This window comes from Suncus etruscus, chromosome 17, assembly GCF_024139225.1.
Source record: "Suncus etruscus isolate mSunEtr1 chromosome 17, mSunEtr1.pri.cur, whole genome shotgun sequence".
In the NCBI taxonomy this organism is placed as follows: domain Eukaryota; kingdom Metazoa; phylum Chordata; class Mammalia; order Eulipotyphla; family Soricidae; genus Suncus; species Suncus etruscus.
In genome coordinates this window covers 2,172,288-2,194,298 of record NC_064864.1, presented here as the reverse complement: position 1 = coordinate 2,194,298, position 22,011 = coordinate 2,172,288, and the positions used below count along the sequence as shown (strand labels likewise).

General features: G+C 39.8%; 1 protein-coding gene across 1 annotated transcript in view; it reads right to left on the bottom strand.

Moving 5' to 3' along the window:
* The window catches only part of CTNNA3 (catenin alpha 3), a 1,601,008-nt gene that overhangs the window by 1,519,512 nt on the left and 59,485 nt on the right, over positions 1-22,011 (bottom strand). The window contains exon 2 of the mRNA XM_049790484.1: positions 20,565-20,668. Within this exon, the coding sequence (XP_049646441.1) occupies positions 20,565-20,663 (99 nt within the window). The 5' untranslated portion in view covers positions 20,664-20,668. The remainder of the gene's footprint in view (positions 1-20,564; positions 20,669-22,011) is intronic.

The window sequence follows — 22,011 nt, the reverse complement described above, 5'->3', positions numbered from 1 at the left end:
GAGATACATTCAGAGCATCCTAGAGAGGACCCCTATGTCTAGCTCTGCATCAAGGCAGCCATGCTGGGTGTGGAGAAGGAAGGAAGGAAGGAAGGAAGGAAGGAAGGAAGGGAGGGAGGGAGGGAGGGAGGGAGGGAGGGGAGGGGAGGGAGGGAGGGAGGAGGAGGAAGGAAGGAAGGAAGGAAGGAAGGAAGGAAGGAAGGAAGGAAGGAAGGAAGGAAGGAAGGAAGGAAGGAAGGAAGGAAGGAAGGAAGAGAGGGAGGGAAGGAAGGAAGAGAGGGAGGGAGGGAGGGAGGGAGGGAGGGAGGGAGGGAGGGAGGGAGGGAGGGAGGGAGGAAAAGACCTAAACTAGGTCTAATATGAACATCATTTTCTTCCCATTTTCATTGACACATTTGCCCCATAAAAACAAACAACAGAACCAGAGGTCATCAAGGTGCTTGTCTTACATGCAGTGAACCCTAGTTTGACCCCATTCCAAATGTTTCCCTGAACACCTCAAAAGTGAACCTTGAGCACAGAGCTAGGGGTGAGCCCTGAAGACCACCAGCTGTGGCCCAAAAAATAAAAAGCAAAATGATTCAAAGGGCTTATTACATACTTTGAGAGCTATTGATCCTGGGCATCACATTGTCCCTTATGCACTTGCAGAAATGACTCAAAAACCAACAAAAAATAATCTGTCAAATTTATTTTTCAACATAACATATATAGGGGGCAGAGCAATAGCACAGGGACAGTGTATTTGCCTTGTACTGGCAGACCCAGATGGACCTGCTTCGATCCCTGGTATTCCATATGATCTCCTGAGCCTTCCAGAAGCAATTGCTAAACAGTGAGTCAGGAGTAGCACTGAGAGCCACTGGGTATGTCCCAAAATCAAACCAAAAAAGAAAAAAACATAATATATATGTTTTTTCTTAGAGACATTTAAATAAGTTTTTCAAAAATAATCTAACAAATAGTTTTGAAAGTCATAAATCATAAAATAAAACTTGGGGCTAGAGTTATAGTACAACAGGTAGAGAATTTACCTTGCATACAGTCAACCCAAGTTTGATCTCCACACTGCATATGGTCCCCCAAGTCTACCAGGAGTGACCCCTGAGCACCACTTAGTGCTGTCCAAAAAAAACAAACAAAAAACGGTAACAATATGTGGGACCAGAAAGGGAGTAAAAAAAGTAAAGTATATGCCTTGCATGAAACCTACACAGGTTAGATCCCCAGCACCACATATGGTCCCCAATAATACCAGAAGTCATCCCTGAACATAGAGCCAAGGAGTAAGTCCTGAGTACAGCAAAATGCGACCCAAAAGCCAAAACAAAAAAATTAACAAAATCAATATGATCATTTCATTTTTCCAGCTTCAATAATCTGTTTAAATTTCACCCTCTTGAAAGTCACTACACCTCTGCTAACTGCACCACTACAAAAAAATCTTTTGTAATCAGGGCCCATGTTTTCTAATGTTTTGGAAGCAAATAATTGTTAAGGGCATGCTTTTTAATGACGTTAGTGATTGATATCACAAGGCAAAAAAATTTAATTAGAGAATATGCCTAGCATTGCCAGGAGTGTCCCAGGCCTCAAGAACCACTGGGTATTTCCTTATATTTAAGTAAAGCATCTTTTTTCAAGCCATATTTCCTATAGCCCCAGAGTCTTCTCAGCATAAAACAGAAAATTTGGCATGAGGTTGATTATATGCTTAAATAAGAAAGGGAGAAAAGTGGCTAGGCCTGTCAGGATGCAGGAGAAGTCGATTAACTTCCAAAGAAATGGCAGGACAAACACCACTGGGTGGCCCCTTCAATGGAGTTTGCAGAGGGCAATGGAACTTGCTCAAAATTTTCCCGGTAACCTCACCTCTCTAAGCAGCAGATGCAGATAAGTTTTTCAACTCTTATCTACCCAAGTTACAACTTAAAGGTTAAAATTCACTAACTCCTACACACGTGCATCCCAAACTTCAATGTAATATAAATCTTAGTATAGCAAAAATTGTATTCAGTGAGTTTGAGTCAGGGCCTGAGAGTTTGCATTTTTGATGTTTCCAAATGAGCTAGATGTCTCCAGTCCATGGACAACACTTTAGTAGAAACAAGGTCGTATTCCAATATTAAAGAGCATTTAAGAGACTTTTTTAGAACCATTAAGAACTGGAAAAATGGGGCTGGAGAGATAGCATAGAGGTAGGGCATTTGCGTTGCATGCAGAAGGACAGTGGTTTGAATCCCGGCATCCCATATGGTCCCCCAAGCCTGCCAGGAGCGATTTCTGAGCGTGGAGCTAGGAGTAACCCCTGAGCGCTGCTGGGTGTAACCCAAAAACAAAACCAAAAAAAAAAAAAAAAAACTGGAAAAATGCTACAGCTATTAAGGCACTTTCCTAGCAAACAGTTGACCCAGGTTAAATAACTGACTATGAACAAACTTCCCCAGCTACCACCTGATTAGCATGGCTTAATTTGTTGGTTTTTATTTTGTTTAGTCCATTTTTTTCTTTTGTTTTTTTTTTCTTAAAAGAGTGTCAGGAGGGGCCAGTGAGGTGGTGCTAGAGGTAAGGCATCTGCCTTGCAAGCACTAGCCTAGGACGAACTGTGGTCCTATCCTCCGGCATCCCATATGGTCCCCCAAGCCAGGAGCGATTTCTGAGCGCATAGCCAAGAGTAGCCCCTGAGGGTCTGTTGTATTAAATAATTAACGATGGGGCTGGATGGCGATGGATGGAGGCCTTTGTGCTTAGGCCCCAGCCACGTGGCTTCATCCCCATCCAGCTGGCGGATTCCAGGCCCAGGTAATCGGCGTAATCAAGACTCACTCACAGGCAGGCTTCAGGAAGAATCATCTTTATTCAGGCCCTAGCCACCACGTGTGTGTGGCCTATTCATAACCTTTCAAGCACCGCAATATTTTGCTAGCCCTGCATCTTATTTCCTATTAGCCATCTTCCCTTTGGGCTCCATGCTGGTCAAAGACCAGAACACAGAAACCCAGAAGCCAGAGCGCACAGCAGCGCAGAAAGGGCAAAGAGCCAAAAGGGCAAAAAGCCAAAAAGGGCCGAATTCCCTTGGTCCAAGCCTTATCTAACATTTCCCAGACCCCTCCCAGGAATGGGAGGGTCTAGCAGGTAAGGTTACACCTACTATCCGGTTCCCAAGACCCCTCCCAGAAATGGGTGGGTCTAGGGTCTTAAATAGGTACACCCACATTTCCTCCTTTTCTTAATATTTTTATTAAATAGGTACACCCACAAGGGTCAATGTGTGTGGAAAAAAAAAGAAGTGGGGCCCGGAGAGATAGCACAGCGGCGTTTGCCTTGCAAGCAGCCGATCCAGGACCAAAGGTGGTTGGTTCGAACCCCGGTGTCCCATAGGGTCCCCCGTGCCTGCCAGGAGCTATTTCTGAGCAGACAGCCAGGAGTAACCCCTGAGCCCCGCCGGGTGTGGCCCAAAAACCAAAAAAAAAAAAAAAAAAAGGTGTCAGGAGTAAGCCCAGAGAACAACTAAATGTGACCCCCCCCCAAACAAAATATAAGTAAATAAAAATAATAAGATGAATGGATTAAAAAGTTGTGACATATGCCTGGAGCCTATTGTTGGTCTTATGACAAGCTTCCTGGGTAGGGACACCCTGTTTTTAGGCCAAAACTTAGTTCTTTCTGTTATCCCCAACTTTTGCTGGACCTATGCAAAAAACTGCCACCCTTTTTTTTTATCTTTTAGATAGGCACTCCCACCTTTTTTACAGAACCTTGGGAAATAAATTACTCTGTTCTACCTCATATTTCTACATTTTTCTATAAAAATTAAGAAGGGAAAAAAGGGGGTCCCGGGACCAAGTGGTCTCAAGTGCATTGGTGGAGATGAAAAAGGACAATGTGACATCACACCATTATTTCAGATTTGCACATTATGAATCTCTTTCTTCACTAACACTTTCTCCACCCTAGTGTTCACCAGAATTAAATATCCACACCAAGTCAGCAATAATAGACTCAAAAGACTCAAACTATAAATATCTAAACTTAAAATGGACCTGATGTACTAGCAGGCCAGGGCAAAGGGGCAAAGGGTGGTAGTCTAGGATACACTTGGGGAACAATGGTGGAGGAAGGTCAACACTGGTGATGAAGCTGGCTTTGATTGTATGTCTAAAATCCAACTATGAAAGTCTTTGTGAATCACAATTGTTTTAAAAAAAAATAAAATTAAGAAAAAGAAAGAAGAAATATCAAATTACAATAAGATCATGGCCCTGGATTACAAGACAGATAATTATAAAACTAAGAATACAAAACCCCTAAGCAAAGGGGAAATAGTTGGGAAAGAAAGAAAGAAAGAAAGAAAGAAAGAAAGAAAGAAAGAAAGAAAGAAAGAAAGAAAGAAAGAAAGAAAGAAAGAAAGAAAGAAAGAAAGAAAGAAAGAAAGAAAGAAAGAAAGAAAGAAAGAAAGATAGAAAGAAAGAAAGAAAGAAGAAGAAGAAGAAGAAAGAAGAAAGAAAGAAAGAAGAAAGAAGAAAGAAAGAAAGAAAGAAAGAAGAAAGAAAGAAAGAAAGAAGAAAGAGAGAAAGAAAGAAAGAAAGAAAGGAAGAAAGAAAGAAAAAAGAAAGAAAGAGAAAGAAAGAAAGAAGGAAGGAAGGGAGGAAGGAGGAAGGAAGGAAGAAAGGAAGGAAGAGAAAGAAAGAAAAGAAAAAAAGAAAGAAAGAAAAAGAAGAGAAAGAAGAAAGAAAGAAAGAAGAGAGAAAAAGAAAGACAAGAAAGAAAGAAAGAAAGAAAGAAGAAAGAAAGAAAGAAAGAAAGAAAGAAAGAAAGAAAGAAAGAAAGAAAGAAAGAAAGAAAGAAAGAAAGAAAGAAAGAAAGAAAGAAAGAAGAAAGAAAGAAAAAAAAAAGAAAGAAAAGAAAGAAGAAAGAAAGAAAGAAAGAAAGAAAGAAGAAGAAAGAAAGAAAGAAAGAAAGAAAGAAAGAAAGAAAGAAAGAAAGAAAGAAAGAAAGAAAGAAAGAAAGAAAGAAAGAAAGAAAGAAAGAAAAAACTATTCTGTTAAAGTGGCTCAATTACAGAGATTTTTAACTGTCATTGGCCTTAGCCTGAGTATTAAAAAAAAATTAACACCCTCATCTGATATCTGTCACTTAGCAACTTACATTGAAAATCACTGATACAGATGATTAAAAGTGTAAATAACCTATGCATTGTGACATCACACCATCATTTCAGATCTTCCTTCACTGACACTTTCTCCATCCCAGAGTTCACCAGAACTAAAAATATCATGGTACTTGGGCCAGACCCACAGTAGGGCATTTGCCTTGCATGCAGTCAACCAGACATACAGCCTTGCCAATCACTGACACGCTATATGGTCCCTATAGTCCAACCAGGAGTGATTCCCGAGCAGAGAACCAGTAGTAAGGTTGATTTGGCCCAAAAACCAAAAAAGAAAAAAAAAAAGCCATGATACTTAAACCCCTAGAGTATATCATAGTCTAGTCCATATAAACTTCCAAATGTTTTCTACTAGAGAATTGATAGGTAAGGAATAGCTGCACAGTAAGGTCTTAAGACCTCTCGGTTGCAATGGTTTCCTAGAGCTGTTACTAGGAGTCCTACATAGAAAGGAAAACTTGAGTATGTTATAAACAGAGCTGATATAGTAACCACTCTAGGTAATCCTCATAAATTTAACCAAGTTGGGTACTACCCAACCCATTTTAATCAGAGAAGGGGCACAATTCTAAGGCATACTTTGGACCAAGAGATGAAACTAGGTTTACCAGTGGCTTATGTAACAGTACAACAGTTCTCCTACTGTAAGCACCTGGGAGTTTTAAAATCACTGTCTGGTCTTACTCCCAAAGATTCTAATTTAATTTAATTCTGCTCCCCAGAATATTTTAAATGTGCAACCAGGATTGAAAACCACTGGCTAACAGGATCCCAACAGTAATAAAAAATCTTCTAAATTGCCTACTTAGTACTCTTGACCTAAGCGAGACTTTCGTATCTCTCGCAAGGCTTAGCCACAAATCACTGCATCATAATTTGTCCCCCAGAGGAATAGTACTGTGAACTATCGCCCTCTTCTTAACACTTCCTTAATTAGTGAGGGGGGAGTAGCGCTATAAGAAAATGGTCCATACAGAGCCTAAAAATTAAGTAGCAGGATCCACATCCTATCTCTTGCCTGCTTTTGTAAAGGTTTGTTAAAAGGAATTCACATTTATTTGCTTACCTATTATGGATAATTGCTTTCAAACCATAAAAGCGGAGAACACCCAACACAGATCTTATGATCATCCAAGCTAAAATCATTTATTATATGAACCCAAATAGAAAGTATATCATACACGGTTTAAGGTGCTAGAGTTGTGAAGTGGCAGCAATGTGCCCTGAAAGAGGTTAGATATTCTGAAATACTCTGAAGGAGTTCTGTTGAAAAAGAAAAAAAAAAGTGGAGCTGTAAAGATAGTACAGTGGTAGGGCATTTGTCTTGCACGCGGCCAACCCAGGACAGACCTGGGTTCAATTCCCAGCATCCCATATAGTCCTCTGAGCCTGTCAGGAGCGATTTCTGAGTGCAGAACAAGGAGGAACCCTTGAGCGCTGCCAATTGTGGCCAAAAGAAAAAAAAAGTGGTGGGGGGTTGTAGCAATAGTAGTGTGTAGGACGTTTGCCCTGCATAGCTAACCTGGTTCAACCCCTGGGCATTTCATATGGTCTCAGTACTGCAGGGAGTGATTCCTGAATGCTGAGCCAGGAGCAACCAATGAGCATCACCAGGTGTGACCAAAAAAAAAAATCATAGTCATACCTCTCAGACTATAGTGACAATACCACATCTGGAGAACTAAGGGTTCTTTTAGTCAACTTAACCACAATAACCACATCTGGAGAGAGATGGATTCATATTTAATCAGCTTCTCCACACTTGCTCCCATCAATCTAACATTTTCCACTGAAAGTGACTCCATCTATCAGTCCTCCACCTGACTGCCCACAGAATCAGCTTATGAAAGAAATTCCTTATCCCACAAGTAACCTAGAAATAGTTATCTCTTGAATCAGCCTGAATTTTTATGTGGAAAAAGATGAGCTATAATAAAAATAAAATATTAACAAAAGTAGGATGAATGAGGACATAGTCAAGAGGACACAGAAACACTGATCTATATGTAGTAAGAAGAAACAGAGAAAAATATGATTGAAAAAGAGATCCAGGGGCCGGGTAGGTGGCGCTGGAGGTAAGGTGTCTGCCTTGCAAGCGCTAGCCAAGGAAGGACCGTGGTTCGATCCCCCGGCGTCCCATATGGTCCCCCCCCAAGCCAGGGGCGATTTCTGAGCACATAGCCAGGAGTAACCCCTGAGCGTCAACCGGGTGTGGCCCAAAAAAAACCAAAAAAAAAAAAAAGAAAAAGAAAAAGAGATCCAGAAGGCCATCTAAAAAGAGGCTAACCTTATGTAGAGATTGATGTCTGCCCATGACCAAAAGTGACCAAGGGACCCCAAATGTGACCCCAGTGTAGGGATGAGTGTTTATCCATTGCATGCATAGCCATGGACATGCCTACGCCTACTGGACTCCTGCTATTTTAATCAATTCACTAGCAGTTTTCTGGACTTCATTTTAATTTAAATTTAAAGAGTGCCTTCCCTTTTTCCAACTATTTATTCCTCAAGGAACATTACAGTCTTAGGAACTTTCCCAGGGGGGTGGTTTTCCAGTGGTAAAAGAATGCAGAAGCTGGAGTATTCACTTAATTAGAATCAACTCAACTATACATTCACCTTAAGTTTGAAAGCATTGGTGAGGCATAATTAGGTTTGTTTCTTCATTCTGCTATAAAATAAAACATCTATTATTAATCCTTAAATTTGTAAGTATATCTACAGCTATTAAATTTAGCAGCTTTTTACTTACTTACTGATTATTCATTGAATTACTGGTTAAGGTCATAGCCAAAACCTCAATACATATTTGTAAAGTAATGTAAAAAATACTATCTGCATGCAAATTAATATTACTTAGAAGCCATTAAGATTAATTACAATAAGGGCCAAAGTAATGGCATATCGGTAGAGCAATTTGCTTTGCACGCTGCTGCAGGTTCAATCCCCAGCATCCCATATGGTCCCCCAAGTCTACTAGGAGCAATTTCTGAACACAGAGCCAGGAGTAATACGAGTGTTGCTGTGGCCCAAAAACAAACAAGCTAAAAAGATGAATTACAGTATATACCTAGTGAGAGATTACTAAACAGGATTCTTTTTCATTTTTATTTTGATCATATTGGCTTACATATCTTTCACAGTAGTATGTTAGGTACATATTAGCATTGAATCAGGGGAATACTCATTACCAAATTTGTCCTCCACCCATCCCTGTTCCTTTCCTGCAACCCATATCCCCCACTATCACACCCCCCCCCCGGGCTGCTAGAGTAGGTGGTCCCCTCTTTGTCTAGCTTACTATTAGTGGTCATATATCTGTTTGGTCCTAGTACCCTCCCTTGTTTCCCCCTCTATTTTAGAGGTGGAGCTAGATTATTTGAGTTATGTGGTTTTGTTTGAAGGAAAGAAAAGCAATAGAATGGGGTAAACTAAATTAATTAATTAATTTAAAAAATTTTAAAAATCACATAAGCTGAAAATGGGCAAAGTCCTTCTAGAGGCTTTCAACCTCATTTTGAGAGAGGACATGAAAAAGGTAATTGAAACACCACAACAATAGAAAGAAATATCAAATTAAATATCCAGTGAGCACTACAACAATAAAGACAAGCACCACACAATAGTCTCGGTCCTGAAATGAAACCATGCCGGAGTACAAAAAAAAAGAGAAAGATAAAATAAAATAAATCAAATTAAAATTAGAGACATCAACTTCAATATCTACACTAAAATAAAGAAGTCAAAAATAAATAAATATATATATGTGAATAAAATAATTATTTTGTGCTTTTTTCCCCCCCTGCATAGGCACAGTAACTATTGGGGATATTATAGAGGGAATTCCCTTGGCCTAGGAGATACAGGGTTTCTCCACCCCTGAAGTATATTGTCATGGGATGAACTATAGACTCCTTGCATGATCAGTAAACAGGATTTTTTAAAAGAAGCAGAAATGAGGGTGCAGAGTGATAACACAGTGAGGAGAGCATTTGGCTTGCATACGGCCGACCAGGTTTGATCCCCAGATTCCCATATGGTCCGTTGAGCCTCCCAGAAGTGATTTCTGAGTGCAGAGGCAAGAGTAATGCCTGAGCACAGCTGGGTTTGACCCAATGCCCCTCCAAAAAGAAGCTTAAAGATAAAATCAAGGGAACATAAATAAATGGATTATATTCATTCAAAATGACCTATGAGAGGGGGGCTAGGGGAAAATAGTATGTGGTTAAGATGATTTTCTTACATATAACTGTCCCTGAGTTGTAAACCCAGCAACACATATACTGTTGCTTGGAGAACCCACAAGAGTGATTCCTGAGCAGTTAAGATTGTAGCCTAAAAACCATTAAAAATAAGAAATAAAAAGGGAAAAGAGAGAAAGAACATTAAATGAAAAAATTTAAACGGCCTAAAGAAATGACAGAAAACAACCAGAAACAAAAAATATCTTGCATTATCCTCTAAAAGATATCAATTTGTAGGAGATTTAGAAGTCAAAAATTGAACCACCCATCTCTAAAAATCAGATATGTCTTTAGATGTCTCTTCCCTTCAAAGAGAAATGAACCCTTTGCTACCTAAGATACTATTTTTATACATTGATGTGATTGACTTTTTAGCATTTTTCTCTTTGCTGAAGGAGAGAAAAGGAAACATTTCTGAGAGTGGAATTTAGCAAATATGTTTGCTATGAGCCAGAGAGAAAAGAAAAATAAGGTGCTTGAAAGGGTTAGGATTAGCTATCCACCAGCCACTTAGACTAGTTTTAAAATGAACAAGAAGAAAGAGACTGAAAAAACAAAAAGGGTTTCTTTTCATAACAAATGTATGACTGCTTGACCTGGAGGCTAGCTCTAGCCGACATGGGGTTTGGGGAGACCCCATGTCGAAGGCCCTTCTCCCTAACTTGGGTTGCAGAGGGCCTTGATAGGCCCCCAGCCTTCCCCTCTTCTGCCCTCCCGGCCTCCAGGCCTTCCTTCCCTGGATGCCAGCCCAGGAGGCCAGACAAAGTGGGTGTCAGGTGGTCCCTCCTGGATGGGGTCCCAAGCTTTCCCCGCCCTTCCCCCAGCACTAGGTGGGAAGGGCACAGGGTGGAGGGCGGGCAGATCCTGGCTTCCGGCTCTACCGAATCCTTTCTTGATCTGGAGGCTAGCTCTAGCCGGCATGGGGTTTGGGGTCCTAACTTGGGGTGTGTTGAGATTTGCTCGGTTGCACTAAGGTTGTCACTGGCAATTTCTTACCAGTCTGCATGTTCAAAACCGCATGGGGGCTATCGCCCCTGGGCGCATATATATATTAAGAGTATTCCCTATCCTTAATTTATGTTTTGCGTATGACGAATGTATTCTGCCCTTTTGCACACCCCTACAAAGTTCATTTTTACTCCTTAACTCTCTCACCCCACACACACCATCAGTAACCAACTTTACTCTTTTTAACTTCAGTACCACAAAATCCTAAGCACAGACCAAAGCCATGCATTGGAACTAACAACCCCCCAACTATTTCAAAAGACATAAAATGGACACGTATGTCTTTTGAATATTTTTGTGTTTTTTCTCTGAAAGCTTTAAGTCTTACTAAATATTCTCTTATATAGTGACTATTCTAACAAATTTTTATCTTTTCTTTTCTTTGTGAGCTGTTCAATAAGGAATTTTGGTGAAGAGTCCCCCAGTTTAGTGTTGATTGAACCATGTCATGGGGATTGTTGGACTTTTTCTTATGGCCCCCATATGCACCGATAAAGTCACGTGGCATTGTTCCTTGTTTGTATAGGCACATTAAAATGGGAAAATACTATACATACAAATAAGATCTTATCTAATAGAGATTGGAACACACAAATCTTGTAGTGCAACGGGACCTTACACCCTGAACATTGACATAATGACCTGGCACATGCCTCAGAAGAATGGGCATTCTCCATTCACCCCTGAACCAGGGAAGCCATCCACGAAACATACAAGTTTGTCTATAACATCACCTGGAAGCAATCCTCTACCACGGAAGACCCTACACTGCTCAGACATCGACCTGCTCAAAAGGGACTTCCCTTAACACTGAGAAGACTTAACAACAATGACCTGCTTACAGGACAGGGCTTCCTGCATTGCCCTTTAATGGTGAGGTGAGAGGACGCTCCACATCCTGACTTCAAAGTAGGATATGCAGATTCCAGGATATTTAATACAGAAACATGATACCAACAACAGAGACTGTGTGAAAAATAAAAGTGTGTTGGCACTACAGACAAGGTCTTGGATTGGACAAACTAGCTTGCCTGGAGCCTAGAGTTGGTCTTATGCCAGGAAACTTCAGGGGTAGGGTCTCCTTGTATTTAGGCCAAGGTTTTTCCTTTCCATGTCCCTCATATTTTGGTGGGCCTATGCAAACAATAATTGCCACTCTAACACCATTTTTACTGTGCTCCTTTGACTCTAATCCTTAAAAAAAAAAAACCACTTAAACTTTTTAGGTTAACTTAAACTAATATGCATGTGCATGGAAATGTAAAAAAAATACTATGCCTTTAATGTTTAAAAAGTTATATAAGTTTTATGGCTTTAGATTGCTTTGTGTGCTGCTAAGAAATATTAAAATGTGTTACAATCTGGGGACTTGAGGTACAAAGTAATTGTACATGGGTTCTGTTTTATTTATCTTAATGTTCTTTGGCTGAAAGTCCAAAGTTAAGATATCAGCAAGGGGACTTCTGAGAATTCTGTGTATAGGTGATTATCCTTCCACTGTAACTTTACCTTGTCCTCTTTCTTTGCATCTTTGTTCTCATAATTAAAAATAAAAATTAAAAAATATGTGTGACTTCAACAGGAGAGATAGGACAGTGGATACGGTGCTTTCTTTGCATGTGGCTGACCCAGATACAATCCCTGTCATCCCATATGGTCCCCTGAGCACTGCCAGGAGTAATTCCTGAGTGTGTGAATGTGTGATTCTGAATACAAGCATTGCTTCACTGGGTTCAAGTTCCAGGATATGAATGTACATTTAGAAAGAGAGACATTCTCTCTCCCTATGTAGGAGTCTAGTGTCTTTGGTCCACCTCAAATATTAACAGTTTTGAAGGCATTAATATCTAACTATCATGAAATGATATATCTAACACATGAAATGACATCTCGAGTCTTCCAATGGCCATCTTTGATGGCTACTGACCACCACTAGCAAAAATGAAGCCAACAAAATGAAAAAAGTGTATCAGACTTGTTTGTACCTCAGAAACTGCAAATTTTGAACATACAAGGAAGAACATAAGCACCATTTTGCATGGAAATATTCTAGGATAAATAATTAAGGGCAATTAAAGAAACTTTGAATTTCTGTTGCTAATGGAGTTTCTCTTGAACTTTCAGCCACTGACGAGGAAGTGGAAAGCAAGGGAATAAGATTGCATAAGGAAGAAAGCATATGGCCTTCATGGCCGGTGCTCCGGGGAACTGGAAACTGTGAGTACCCACAGAAGCTAGGGAATACATCTGAGACTAAAATGTAGTCTGGAAATTGGAAGAATCTATCAAAACCCTGGTAATTAGTTCATCTTATTTTCCCTACTCAGCAGGAGTTGGTGGAACAAAACTTGAGAAATATTCCAATAGACCTAACTCTTCTCTGTGTTTCTACTTCTTTCTTTAACTTGGCATATGACATAATCATTTAACCCTAGTTACTAACTGTTTAACTATCAGAATGTAGGCAATTTTCTAAGAATAAAATGGTGAGAGAACCAATGCAGAACCATGAGAACCAGATAGAGTTCTCATGCCTCCATACCATATAATTGTCAGCAACTCAGTTGCCCATGCCGATAGCCATCAATGATAAGGCTAAAAAGATGAATTTATAATAAAAAGAAATCTCTATAAGGGAGGTAAAAAGTATGTAATAGTTATTAAGTCTCTTTTTTTTACTTGATTGATTCATTGGTTGGTTTGGGGGCCACACCCAGCAGTGCTCAAGGATGTCAGCTCAAGGGTGTGAGCCAGTACTCCTGGCTCTGCACTCAGATATCGCCCCCTGGCAGGCTGGGGGACCATATGGGATGCCAGGAATCAAACCACCATCAGTCCTGGGTCAGCCACGTGCAAGGTAAACTCTCTACCATTATGCTATTTCTCTGGCCCCTTATTGGGGCTTTTAATGTTTATTCCCTACCTAGGCAAGCTCCCATATTCAGCATCCATACTAGTCACATTATTTGTTTTGTCTAAAGCAAAGTGAGTGAAACTTACAAATATCACATCAGATTAGATATTTTAAGAATCGTTGGGCCCGGAGAGATAGCACAGCGGCTATTTTTGCCTTGCAAGCAGCCGATCCAGGACCAAAGGTGGTTGGTTCAAATCCCGGTGTCCCATATGGTCCCCTGTGCCTGCCAGGAGCTATTTCTGAGCAGCCAGGAGTAATCCCTGAGCATCACCGGGTGTGGCCAAAAAAAAAAAAAAAGAATCCTTGCATGATTTTATATGTTCTCTATTTACAAGTTTGGAAGTAAATATTGAGATAGAGTCTACACTAGCCTAAATTTCTAATGCTCTTACCATGAAGGAACCAATTGTCAAACAACTCACATAGCATATGCAATTTGAGCAAGGAATTAGCTTATCTGAAGCCTTAGAGATTTGGGTTAGGGGGAATTGTCTTCTTACTAGAGTATAAGCTAACTTTATACAATCTGGTTAAAAAAATAAAATAATATTCTTTAACTTGACTTGAGAAAATTTTGATTTATAAAACTCATCCCAAAGGACTTCTAAATAATATATGAATAACATCATGGGACTGAAACCCAGAAAAGCCCAAAAGATCCTATGAGTTAGGAGTGACAGCTTCTGACCTCTAGAAATCATTTACATCAGAAAATAGAGAACATTTGCCCACTGCCAAAGGTTAAAACACAGATGATTAAAAGAGTAGAGTTTTTGTTTTTTATCTTTATGGGGGGGGGGGGCAAAAGCCAGCGATGCTGAGGGATTACTCCTCAGCTCTGCACTCAGGAATTACTCCTGGAGGATGAAGGGGACCATATAGGATGCCAGAAGTCAAACCTAAATTGGCCTCTTACAAGGCAAGGACACTACCCACTCACTGTGCTATTGCTCTCATCCCAATTGTTGTTTTTATCTTAAAGGATTTTAACTAAGTCAGTTCTTTCAACTCACATTCAGCATGAATCTGACACACAGCAAATTAGATTTTGTGGAAAATAAGAATATAAATGGTTCCATTATGTATTGGCTCTAGCATTATCTGGTAGTTTATCTCTCCTTCAGAGAATATACAACTAGAGATGTAAATTCTTTTCATCACAATTCTGCATAAACTTGCTGCATTGAGCTGCCAAACTTAGATTTTGAAAGTGATGAAGTGCAGATGCCTCCAGTGGCAATCAAAAAAAATGTAATTGCTGAGAAAAAAATTATTTCTGATCAACTGAAGGAATTTATTATAGAGAGATACAACTGTGTGTGTTATCATACAGAGAAAATGAAAGGAAATGATTGAAATATATTCCATACTGAACATCCCTGCAAAATGACCTAGTGATTTACCTCTGCCCAAGAGAAAAAAAAATACATTAAAAATAAATCAGGCTTGGTGGTGGAAACTCTGGTAACTATAAAAAGAATAAATAAAGATTTATGAATAAATAAATTTAGAAGTCAGAATGACATAATAGTTCTATGGCCAATTACTCAAAACTTGAAATGCGATTTTGACTTTGAGTTATATACAGAGAATGATAAACAATTTCTGTGGAGACTTGAAAGCAAAGGAATATAACATGAAGATAAATAAGAAGAAAAAAAAACATTTTAATGGAGCAACTAAACTAATAACGATTTTGGTGGCACTATGAAATAAAAAATAATGAACTTTTTAAAAATGGTTTCCAGGGGGGCCAGAGTGATAGCACAGCAGTAAAGCATTTGCCTTGCATGTGGCTGATCCTGGACTGATCAGAGTTTGATCCCCAGCATCCCATATGGTCCTCCTCTCCCCACCCTGAACCTGCCAGGGCAAAGCAAGGAGTAATCTCTGAGCATCACCAGGTATGGACCAAAAACAAACAAAAAAGAAAGGTAGTCAGTATAATAGGAGACTAAAATTTTAAAATAAACCACCTATTTCAAATTAAACACATTTTAAAGAGCAATTGAATATTTAATATGATGTAATCTTTTGAGAAAATCGTGTAATTTAATGAAGTGTTTTACTCGTAAACTATAATACATAAAGTGACAATGATAGATGATAAATTATCTTAAAGAGATCAAGAAGGTTGTGCTTCAGATTTTGTAGTATGCTGTTTTAATTTAAATTAAAGAGTCCCAGAGTTGGTAGAGGGATGGTGAGGCCTTTCTGGGCTCGACCTGATTTCTGCAGCCCCTACGGCCTGGCAGGTCTGAAGGTTGCAGGGTGAGGGCAGAGAGATTCACAAAGCAGTCAGATAAAGTTTGAGGAGTCAGCCAGCTTTATTTCACAGTCCCTATCACCTCCTCACAGGGCCTCCATACTAAGCCTTTTCCTAGCAGCTACTTCTTTACCCCTTCTGGCTCTCTCTGCCTCTCTCTCCCTTTCAGCTCCTTGTTCCAGGCTTCCTAACTGGCTTCCAGGCTGATTAACTTCCTTTGGTGATGTTATTGCTGCTGCTTCTTTGATGATACTGAATTGCTGATGCTGAATCTAATGCTGAACTGCTAATCTGATGCTAAATCTTTCTGTTTAATCTCGCTGTTGATTCTCACTTCTGCCCATTCTTGCTTCTGCCTCACTTCTCTAACTCTCCTTCTTAATCCCTCTCTCCCCGCCATGCAGCCCCCTCTACCCCACCCATTCTGTAAGCAGTTCTGATCATTCAGGTAGGATAAATAAATGATTGGGGGAGGAGATACCCACAGTAATACACTGGTTTTACAGGAGAATTATATTACAATGGAAAAATCCAGAAGGTGTCCACAAAATTTTGTTGTACTACAATTTTTCCACTATGGGACTGCTCATGAACATAATACTATGACTTGACAATTTCTGGACCTAGAAATATTTTCTAGCTGAGTTAGCAATGCATTACTATACCAAAACTATTGAAGAAATCAGCAAGCATTTTCAAAAACATACACAACCATCTTAAGGGATATGAAATTAGGGATTTCCATGTAGCCCAGAACCACTTGGTATGTTAAGTACAAATTTCTGCTTCCCAGGGGTCAGAGTGATCGCACAGCGGTAGGGCATTTGCCTTGCATAAGGCCGACCCAGACAGATGTGGGTATGATCCCTGCCATCCAATATTGTCCCCTGAGCCTGCCAGGAGAGATTTTTGAGCAGAATCAGGAGTAACCACTGAGTGTCCCCCGTTGTGGTCCAAAAACCAAAACCAAAAAAAAAAATTTTCCATTTCCCTTATTTATCAGTTCGCTGATCACAAAATGTCTAAATCTACTTACCAACACATTAAAAGTTGTCAAAATTAACATAATCACACTTTTGTTTTTGTTTTGTTTGGGGGACACATCTGGCAAAGTTCAGGGACTACTGACTTCCTGGCTCACCGGTCAGGAGTTACTCATGGAAGGCTTGGGGGAGCTAGCATATGGAGTGCCAGGGATGGATCCTGGGTCAGCTGCATGCAAGACAAGCACCCTACACTGTATTATATTCTTGCCATAATCGATTTATTTTTAAACATTTCAGAAAATAGAATTTTTTGTTCACACAAAGTGAAAACAATATACTCTTTAATGTGAATTTACTTAGCAATACTTGAACTTTGTTGAACTTCCTGAAGTAATTGACTAAAGCAAAACATCTATTATTTTCAGTTAGGATATAAAAAATAGCTTCTACATAATGATATTCTCTCTATTTATAGTCATTATGTCTGGGATGAATAATGTGGCTCAGTGGTAGAGTAAATGCTTTCCATGTTTGAAGCCCAGAACAGATGCCAGGCACCTCAGGATACAAACCCTGGAATAGCATAAGTGTAATTGACCCCTAACACTGTGATATCAGAAAATTTTAAACAATAATAATAGACTGGGGCTAAAGAGATTGTACAGTGGGTAGGGCATTTTCCTTGCATGTGGCCAACCCAGGTTCAATCCCCAGCATCCCATTTGGTCCCCCCGAGCCTGCCAGGATTTCTGAGTGCAGAGCCAGGAGTAACTCAAAACCTGGCGGATGTGACCCAAAAATAAATAAGTAATAAGAAGCAATATGTCAGCCACCTTTCTGATTAGAAAGTATTGTATTTCCAATTCTTTACAAATATGGGCTATCATCTCATGCCACAGAGATTGGCACACATCACAAAAAAAACAAGAACAATCAGTGCTGGCAAGGATGTGGGGAGAAAGGAACTCTTATTTACTGCTGGTGGGAATGCTGTCTGGTCCAGCCTTTATGAAAAACAATATGGAGATTCCTCAAAAAAAAAAAAAAAATGAAAATTGAGCTCATGTGATCCAGCAATCCAATTCTAGGGATATACTCTAAAGGACACAAAAACACAATACAAAAATTCCCTCTGCACACCTGTTATGTATGTAAACATTTCCATAAGATTATTATGTTGCTGATCCTACCCAGATATGTGATTGTGCCCTACCCTAGGGTGTGACCTGGCATTCTGCTCCCACCCTAGGGTGGTACCTGATTCTGATTTATAAAAGCAAGGGTCTGTGGAAGGCAGGGGCTTTTTTCGATTTTGATTCTGGGGCTTTTGGCTTCAGCCATGTCCACTGAATAAAGCTGATATCTTCTGAAACCTGACTGCCTGTTAGCATTCTACCCGCCACATTCACCTCACAACCCGCCGGCTGAATGGGGTGATAGACACGTGCTCCGAGCTGGAGGAGAAAAACCTCATCTTCCATCCCTCCATCGGCCAGCCCTATCAAGGGCTGTTATGACACACACACACCTATATTTATTACAACTCTATTTACAATATCCAGAATCTGGAAACAACCCAGATGCCCAAAAACAGATGAGTGGCTAAAGAAATGCTATTACATCTACACAATGGAATACTATGCAGTTATCAGGAAAAATGAAGTCGTGAAATTTTCCTATACATGGATGGACATGGAAACTATTATGCTGAGTGAAACTAATCAGAGGGAGAGAGATAGACACAGAATAGTTTCACTCATCTATGAGTTTTAAGAAAAATAAAAGACTTATTGGAATAATACACAGAGACAATAAAAATGAGGGCTGAAAGAACAGACCTGTGAAATAAAGCTTACCACAAAGAGTGGGGAGTTCAGGTCAAGAAAAATTACACCAATAACTATCATAACAATGGTAGTAAGTGAGAGAAACAGAATTCCTGTCTCAAAGGCAGGGGAAGAAGGGAGGTGGGGAACATTGCTGGTGGGAAGGTTGCACTGGTGAAGGGGGATGTTCTTTCTATGACTGAAAACCAACTACAAACATGTTGGTAATCATGGTGCTTAAATAAAGATATTATTTTTAAAAAATTTAAATATAAATAGGGGTTATGCAATCATATTAATGGATTTATCTTTAGAGCTCTTTCCGAAATGAAGGTCATGTTTCCATCCCACACCAAGTGACTGCATAAAAACAAACCTGAAGTGACTTGTGAGAAAACTTTCCCCAACAATCTTGGTGATAGGCATGTTTGTTATTTTTGGATTGAGGGGCCACACTCGACAGTGCTCAGTGCTTATCCCTGGCTCTGCACTCAAGGTCACTCCTGGCAGGGCTCAGAGTATCATCTGGGTGCTGGGGACTGAACCTTGTCAGCTGTGTGCATGACAATGGTCCTACCCACAGCACCATCTCTCCACCCCTTCTTGGTGATGTGCAAAAGAACTCTCATATCTTAATCACTTATACTTTAACATTAATAACTAGCCTTACGATTCAAACTGGTGACAAAATTTTATATGCTAAAGTGTTCAGTGTTATTTATAATAATAAAAAATTAAAAATCTAAATGTCAAAAATTGAGAGGGAAAAAATTGAGAGGGAAATTATATAGGATGCTAAGGATTGAGCCTGGGTCAACAATGTGCAAGGCAAATGACCTACTCACTGTACCATCACTCCAGCCCCCAAGTGAGTAGTTCCTTATTCTAATTCTTTGCTTTTGTTTGTTTTGCTTTGCTTTTCCAAGTTTTTTCTGTAAACTTTACCATAAAACAATACATAAAATTGGGGGTTTATTTGAGACTATTCAGTAAGTGGATAAGAGGGGGATGTTCTGTAGTGTAAATAAAAAATGACCAGACTGGAACACCAAACAGAATATATACCCAACCTGTAACAAGCTGTAAGGTGGAGACCAGTTGCACTAGGATTCTGGGGGGTAAAGGAGGGATATGTGGGAGACATGCTGGGAACAGGAGTAGAGGGAGGACAACATTGGTGGTGGGAATGCCCTTCATTCATTGTCACTATGTACAGTAAATAACTCTGTGTAATGAACTTCAGTCACAATAAAAAAAAAAAAAGCTTGGGGCCGGGCGGTGGCGCTAGAGGTAAGGTGCCTGCCTTGCCTGCACTAGCCTTGGATGGACCGTGGTTGGATCCCTTGTGTCCCATATGGTCCCCCAAGCCAGGAGCGACTTCTGAGCGCATAGCCAGGAGTAACCCCTGAGCATCACTGGGTGTGGCCCAAAAACCAAAAAAAAAAAAAAACTTAAAAAAAAGAGGGGGATGTTCAAGATCATTTTCATTTAAGATATCAGTGATACTAGAAATACCAAAATTCATAACTAATTATAGTGAAGCAAATATTTTCTCAACTAGTAAAAGTAGTAACAGGAGTGGAGCAATAAGAGCAATAGTGCAGGAAGTAGGGTTCTAGGCTTGTATGCAGTTCACCCAGGTTTGATCCCTAGCAACCATGAGGTCCCCTGAGTCCTGCCAGGAATGACCTTTGAGCAGAGAGCCAGGAGTAAGCCCTAAGTACCACCAGGTATGGCCCCCAATTTTTTTTTGTTTTTTGGCCACACCCATTTGATGCTCAGGAGTTACTCCTGGCTAAAAGCTCAGAAATTGCTCCTGGCTTGGGGGGACCATATGGGACACCGGGAGATCGAACCGCGGTCCTTCCTTGGCTAGCGCTTGCAAGGCAGACACCTTACCTCTAGCGCCACCTCGCCAGCCCCCAAATTTTTTATAATAAAGTTGGGTGGGGTCTTTGAAAGTTTTATTATTAGTAGCATCATTATCATTATTATTACCAAATACACATATTTTAACAACACTTTAAGTAAAGGTGCATTTTTGTTACATATTCATTCCATACTAATTAAATCTTTCCTTGGGTCTTTTTTTTCTACACTTTTTATTCTTCTGCAGTTCCTATTTATTATTCCCATGGCATTCATACCTGGATTATGAGAGGCTCCAATAACTTCTCGATGGTGAATGTTTGAACTCGAAGATCCTGAGGGTTGATATTCAGCATTATTGGTGTTTCAGCTGACATAGTGCCTGGGTACAAAAATGAAGAGATTGGTGATAAAGAAAACACTTTTGAAAAGAGAACAGTAGTGAAAATCTAAAAATACTTCAGATTAATATTCAAAGCCTATTCCTGTTTTCATCAATAGCCCTCAAAAGACCAAGGCCACCAACAAAAAATACAAGATATTTACCCAGGGTTTATTAATATCTTGGTGTCTAGGCTTAGGTATTCTGAAAAATTAATCTACACTAGTATATTCATGAATAAAATAATAACCTAGTTCAGACTGATTTGCATTTGTGGAAAGGAGGAGGTTAGGGGAGTTTACAATCAGTGTTGGTGTGACCTAGAGGCCTTAATAGGATCCAGTAGTGTTGAAGACCATTAGGACCATGCTTGACATTGTTCAAGATTCTGCAAGTGCACAGGATAGAACTCTGGTTTTGGGCCTGGACAGATAGCACAGCGGTGTTTGCCTTGCAAGCAGCCGATCCAGGACTAAAGGTGGTTGGTTCGAATCCTGGTGTCCCATAGGGTCCCCCGTGCCTGCCAGGAGCTATTTCTGAGCAGACAGCCAGGAGTAACCCCTGTGCACCGCCGGTTGTGGCCAAAAACCAAAAAAAAAGGAACGCTGGTTTTGTTCATACAAGGCTTGCACACTTGGCTCCCTAATCCTGCAGTTTATCAGCATTACATGGAAAATTGCAGCTGAGACAGTGAGACAAATCTCACAGATTTCAACTTCTTTGACTTTCATGATGTCAAGACACAGAGGCTACCAAAGACCAAAATCATAATGACAAAAGTTATCAAAGAAATTCAATTTACTATTTCTTACACAAAGAAATCCAAAGCCACAAAAAAAAAAAAGAAATTCAATTTACTTTCTTGTACAGAGTAAAACTACTATATTGGTGATTAGCATAAAAGTAGAACAGAGATCTCTGAGAAGTCATTGATATTTGAACAAGACATAATTTTTAAATCACAAGCCATTATATAGAACACAGCATTAAGGTGAAAATAAAATACTGGAAAAAATAAAATACTGGGACTTTTGCACTAACTTACACAAATATATCAAGTGACCATACACAGCATATCAAAATATATCCAAATTAAGACATCAGTTATGAAGACTCTGACACAAATCACCAAGCTTATCAATTTGTATTAATTTTTTGCCATCAATAATCCACCTAAAATTATTTCTTGAACATCAACAGAAATAAACAGTAAGAAAACCATTCTTTATATGTAAACTTTCAAACATGCCTTGCATATGGCAAGCCCAGGTTTATTCCATGGCATCCTGGATAGTCCTATGAGCCCCACCAGGAGTCATCTTTGAGCACAAAGCTAAGAATAA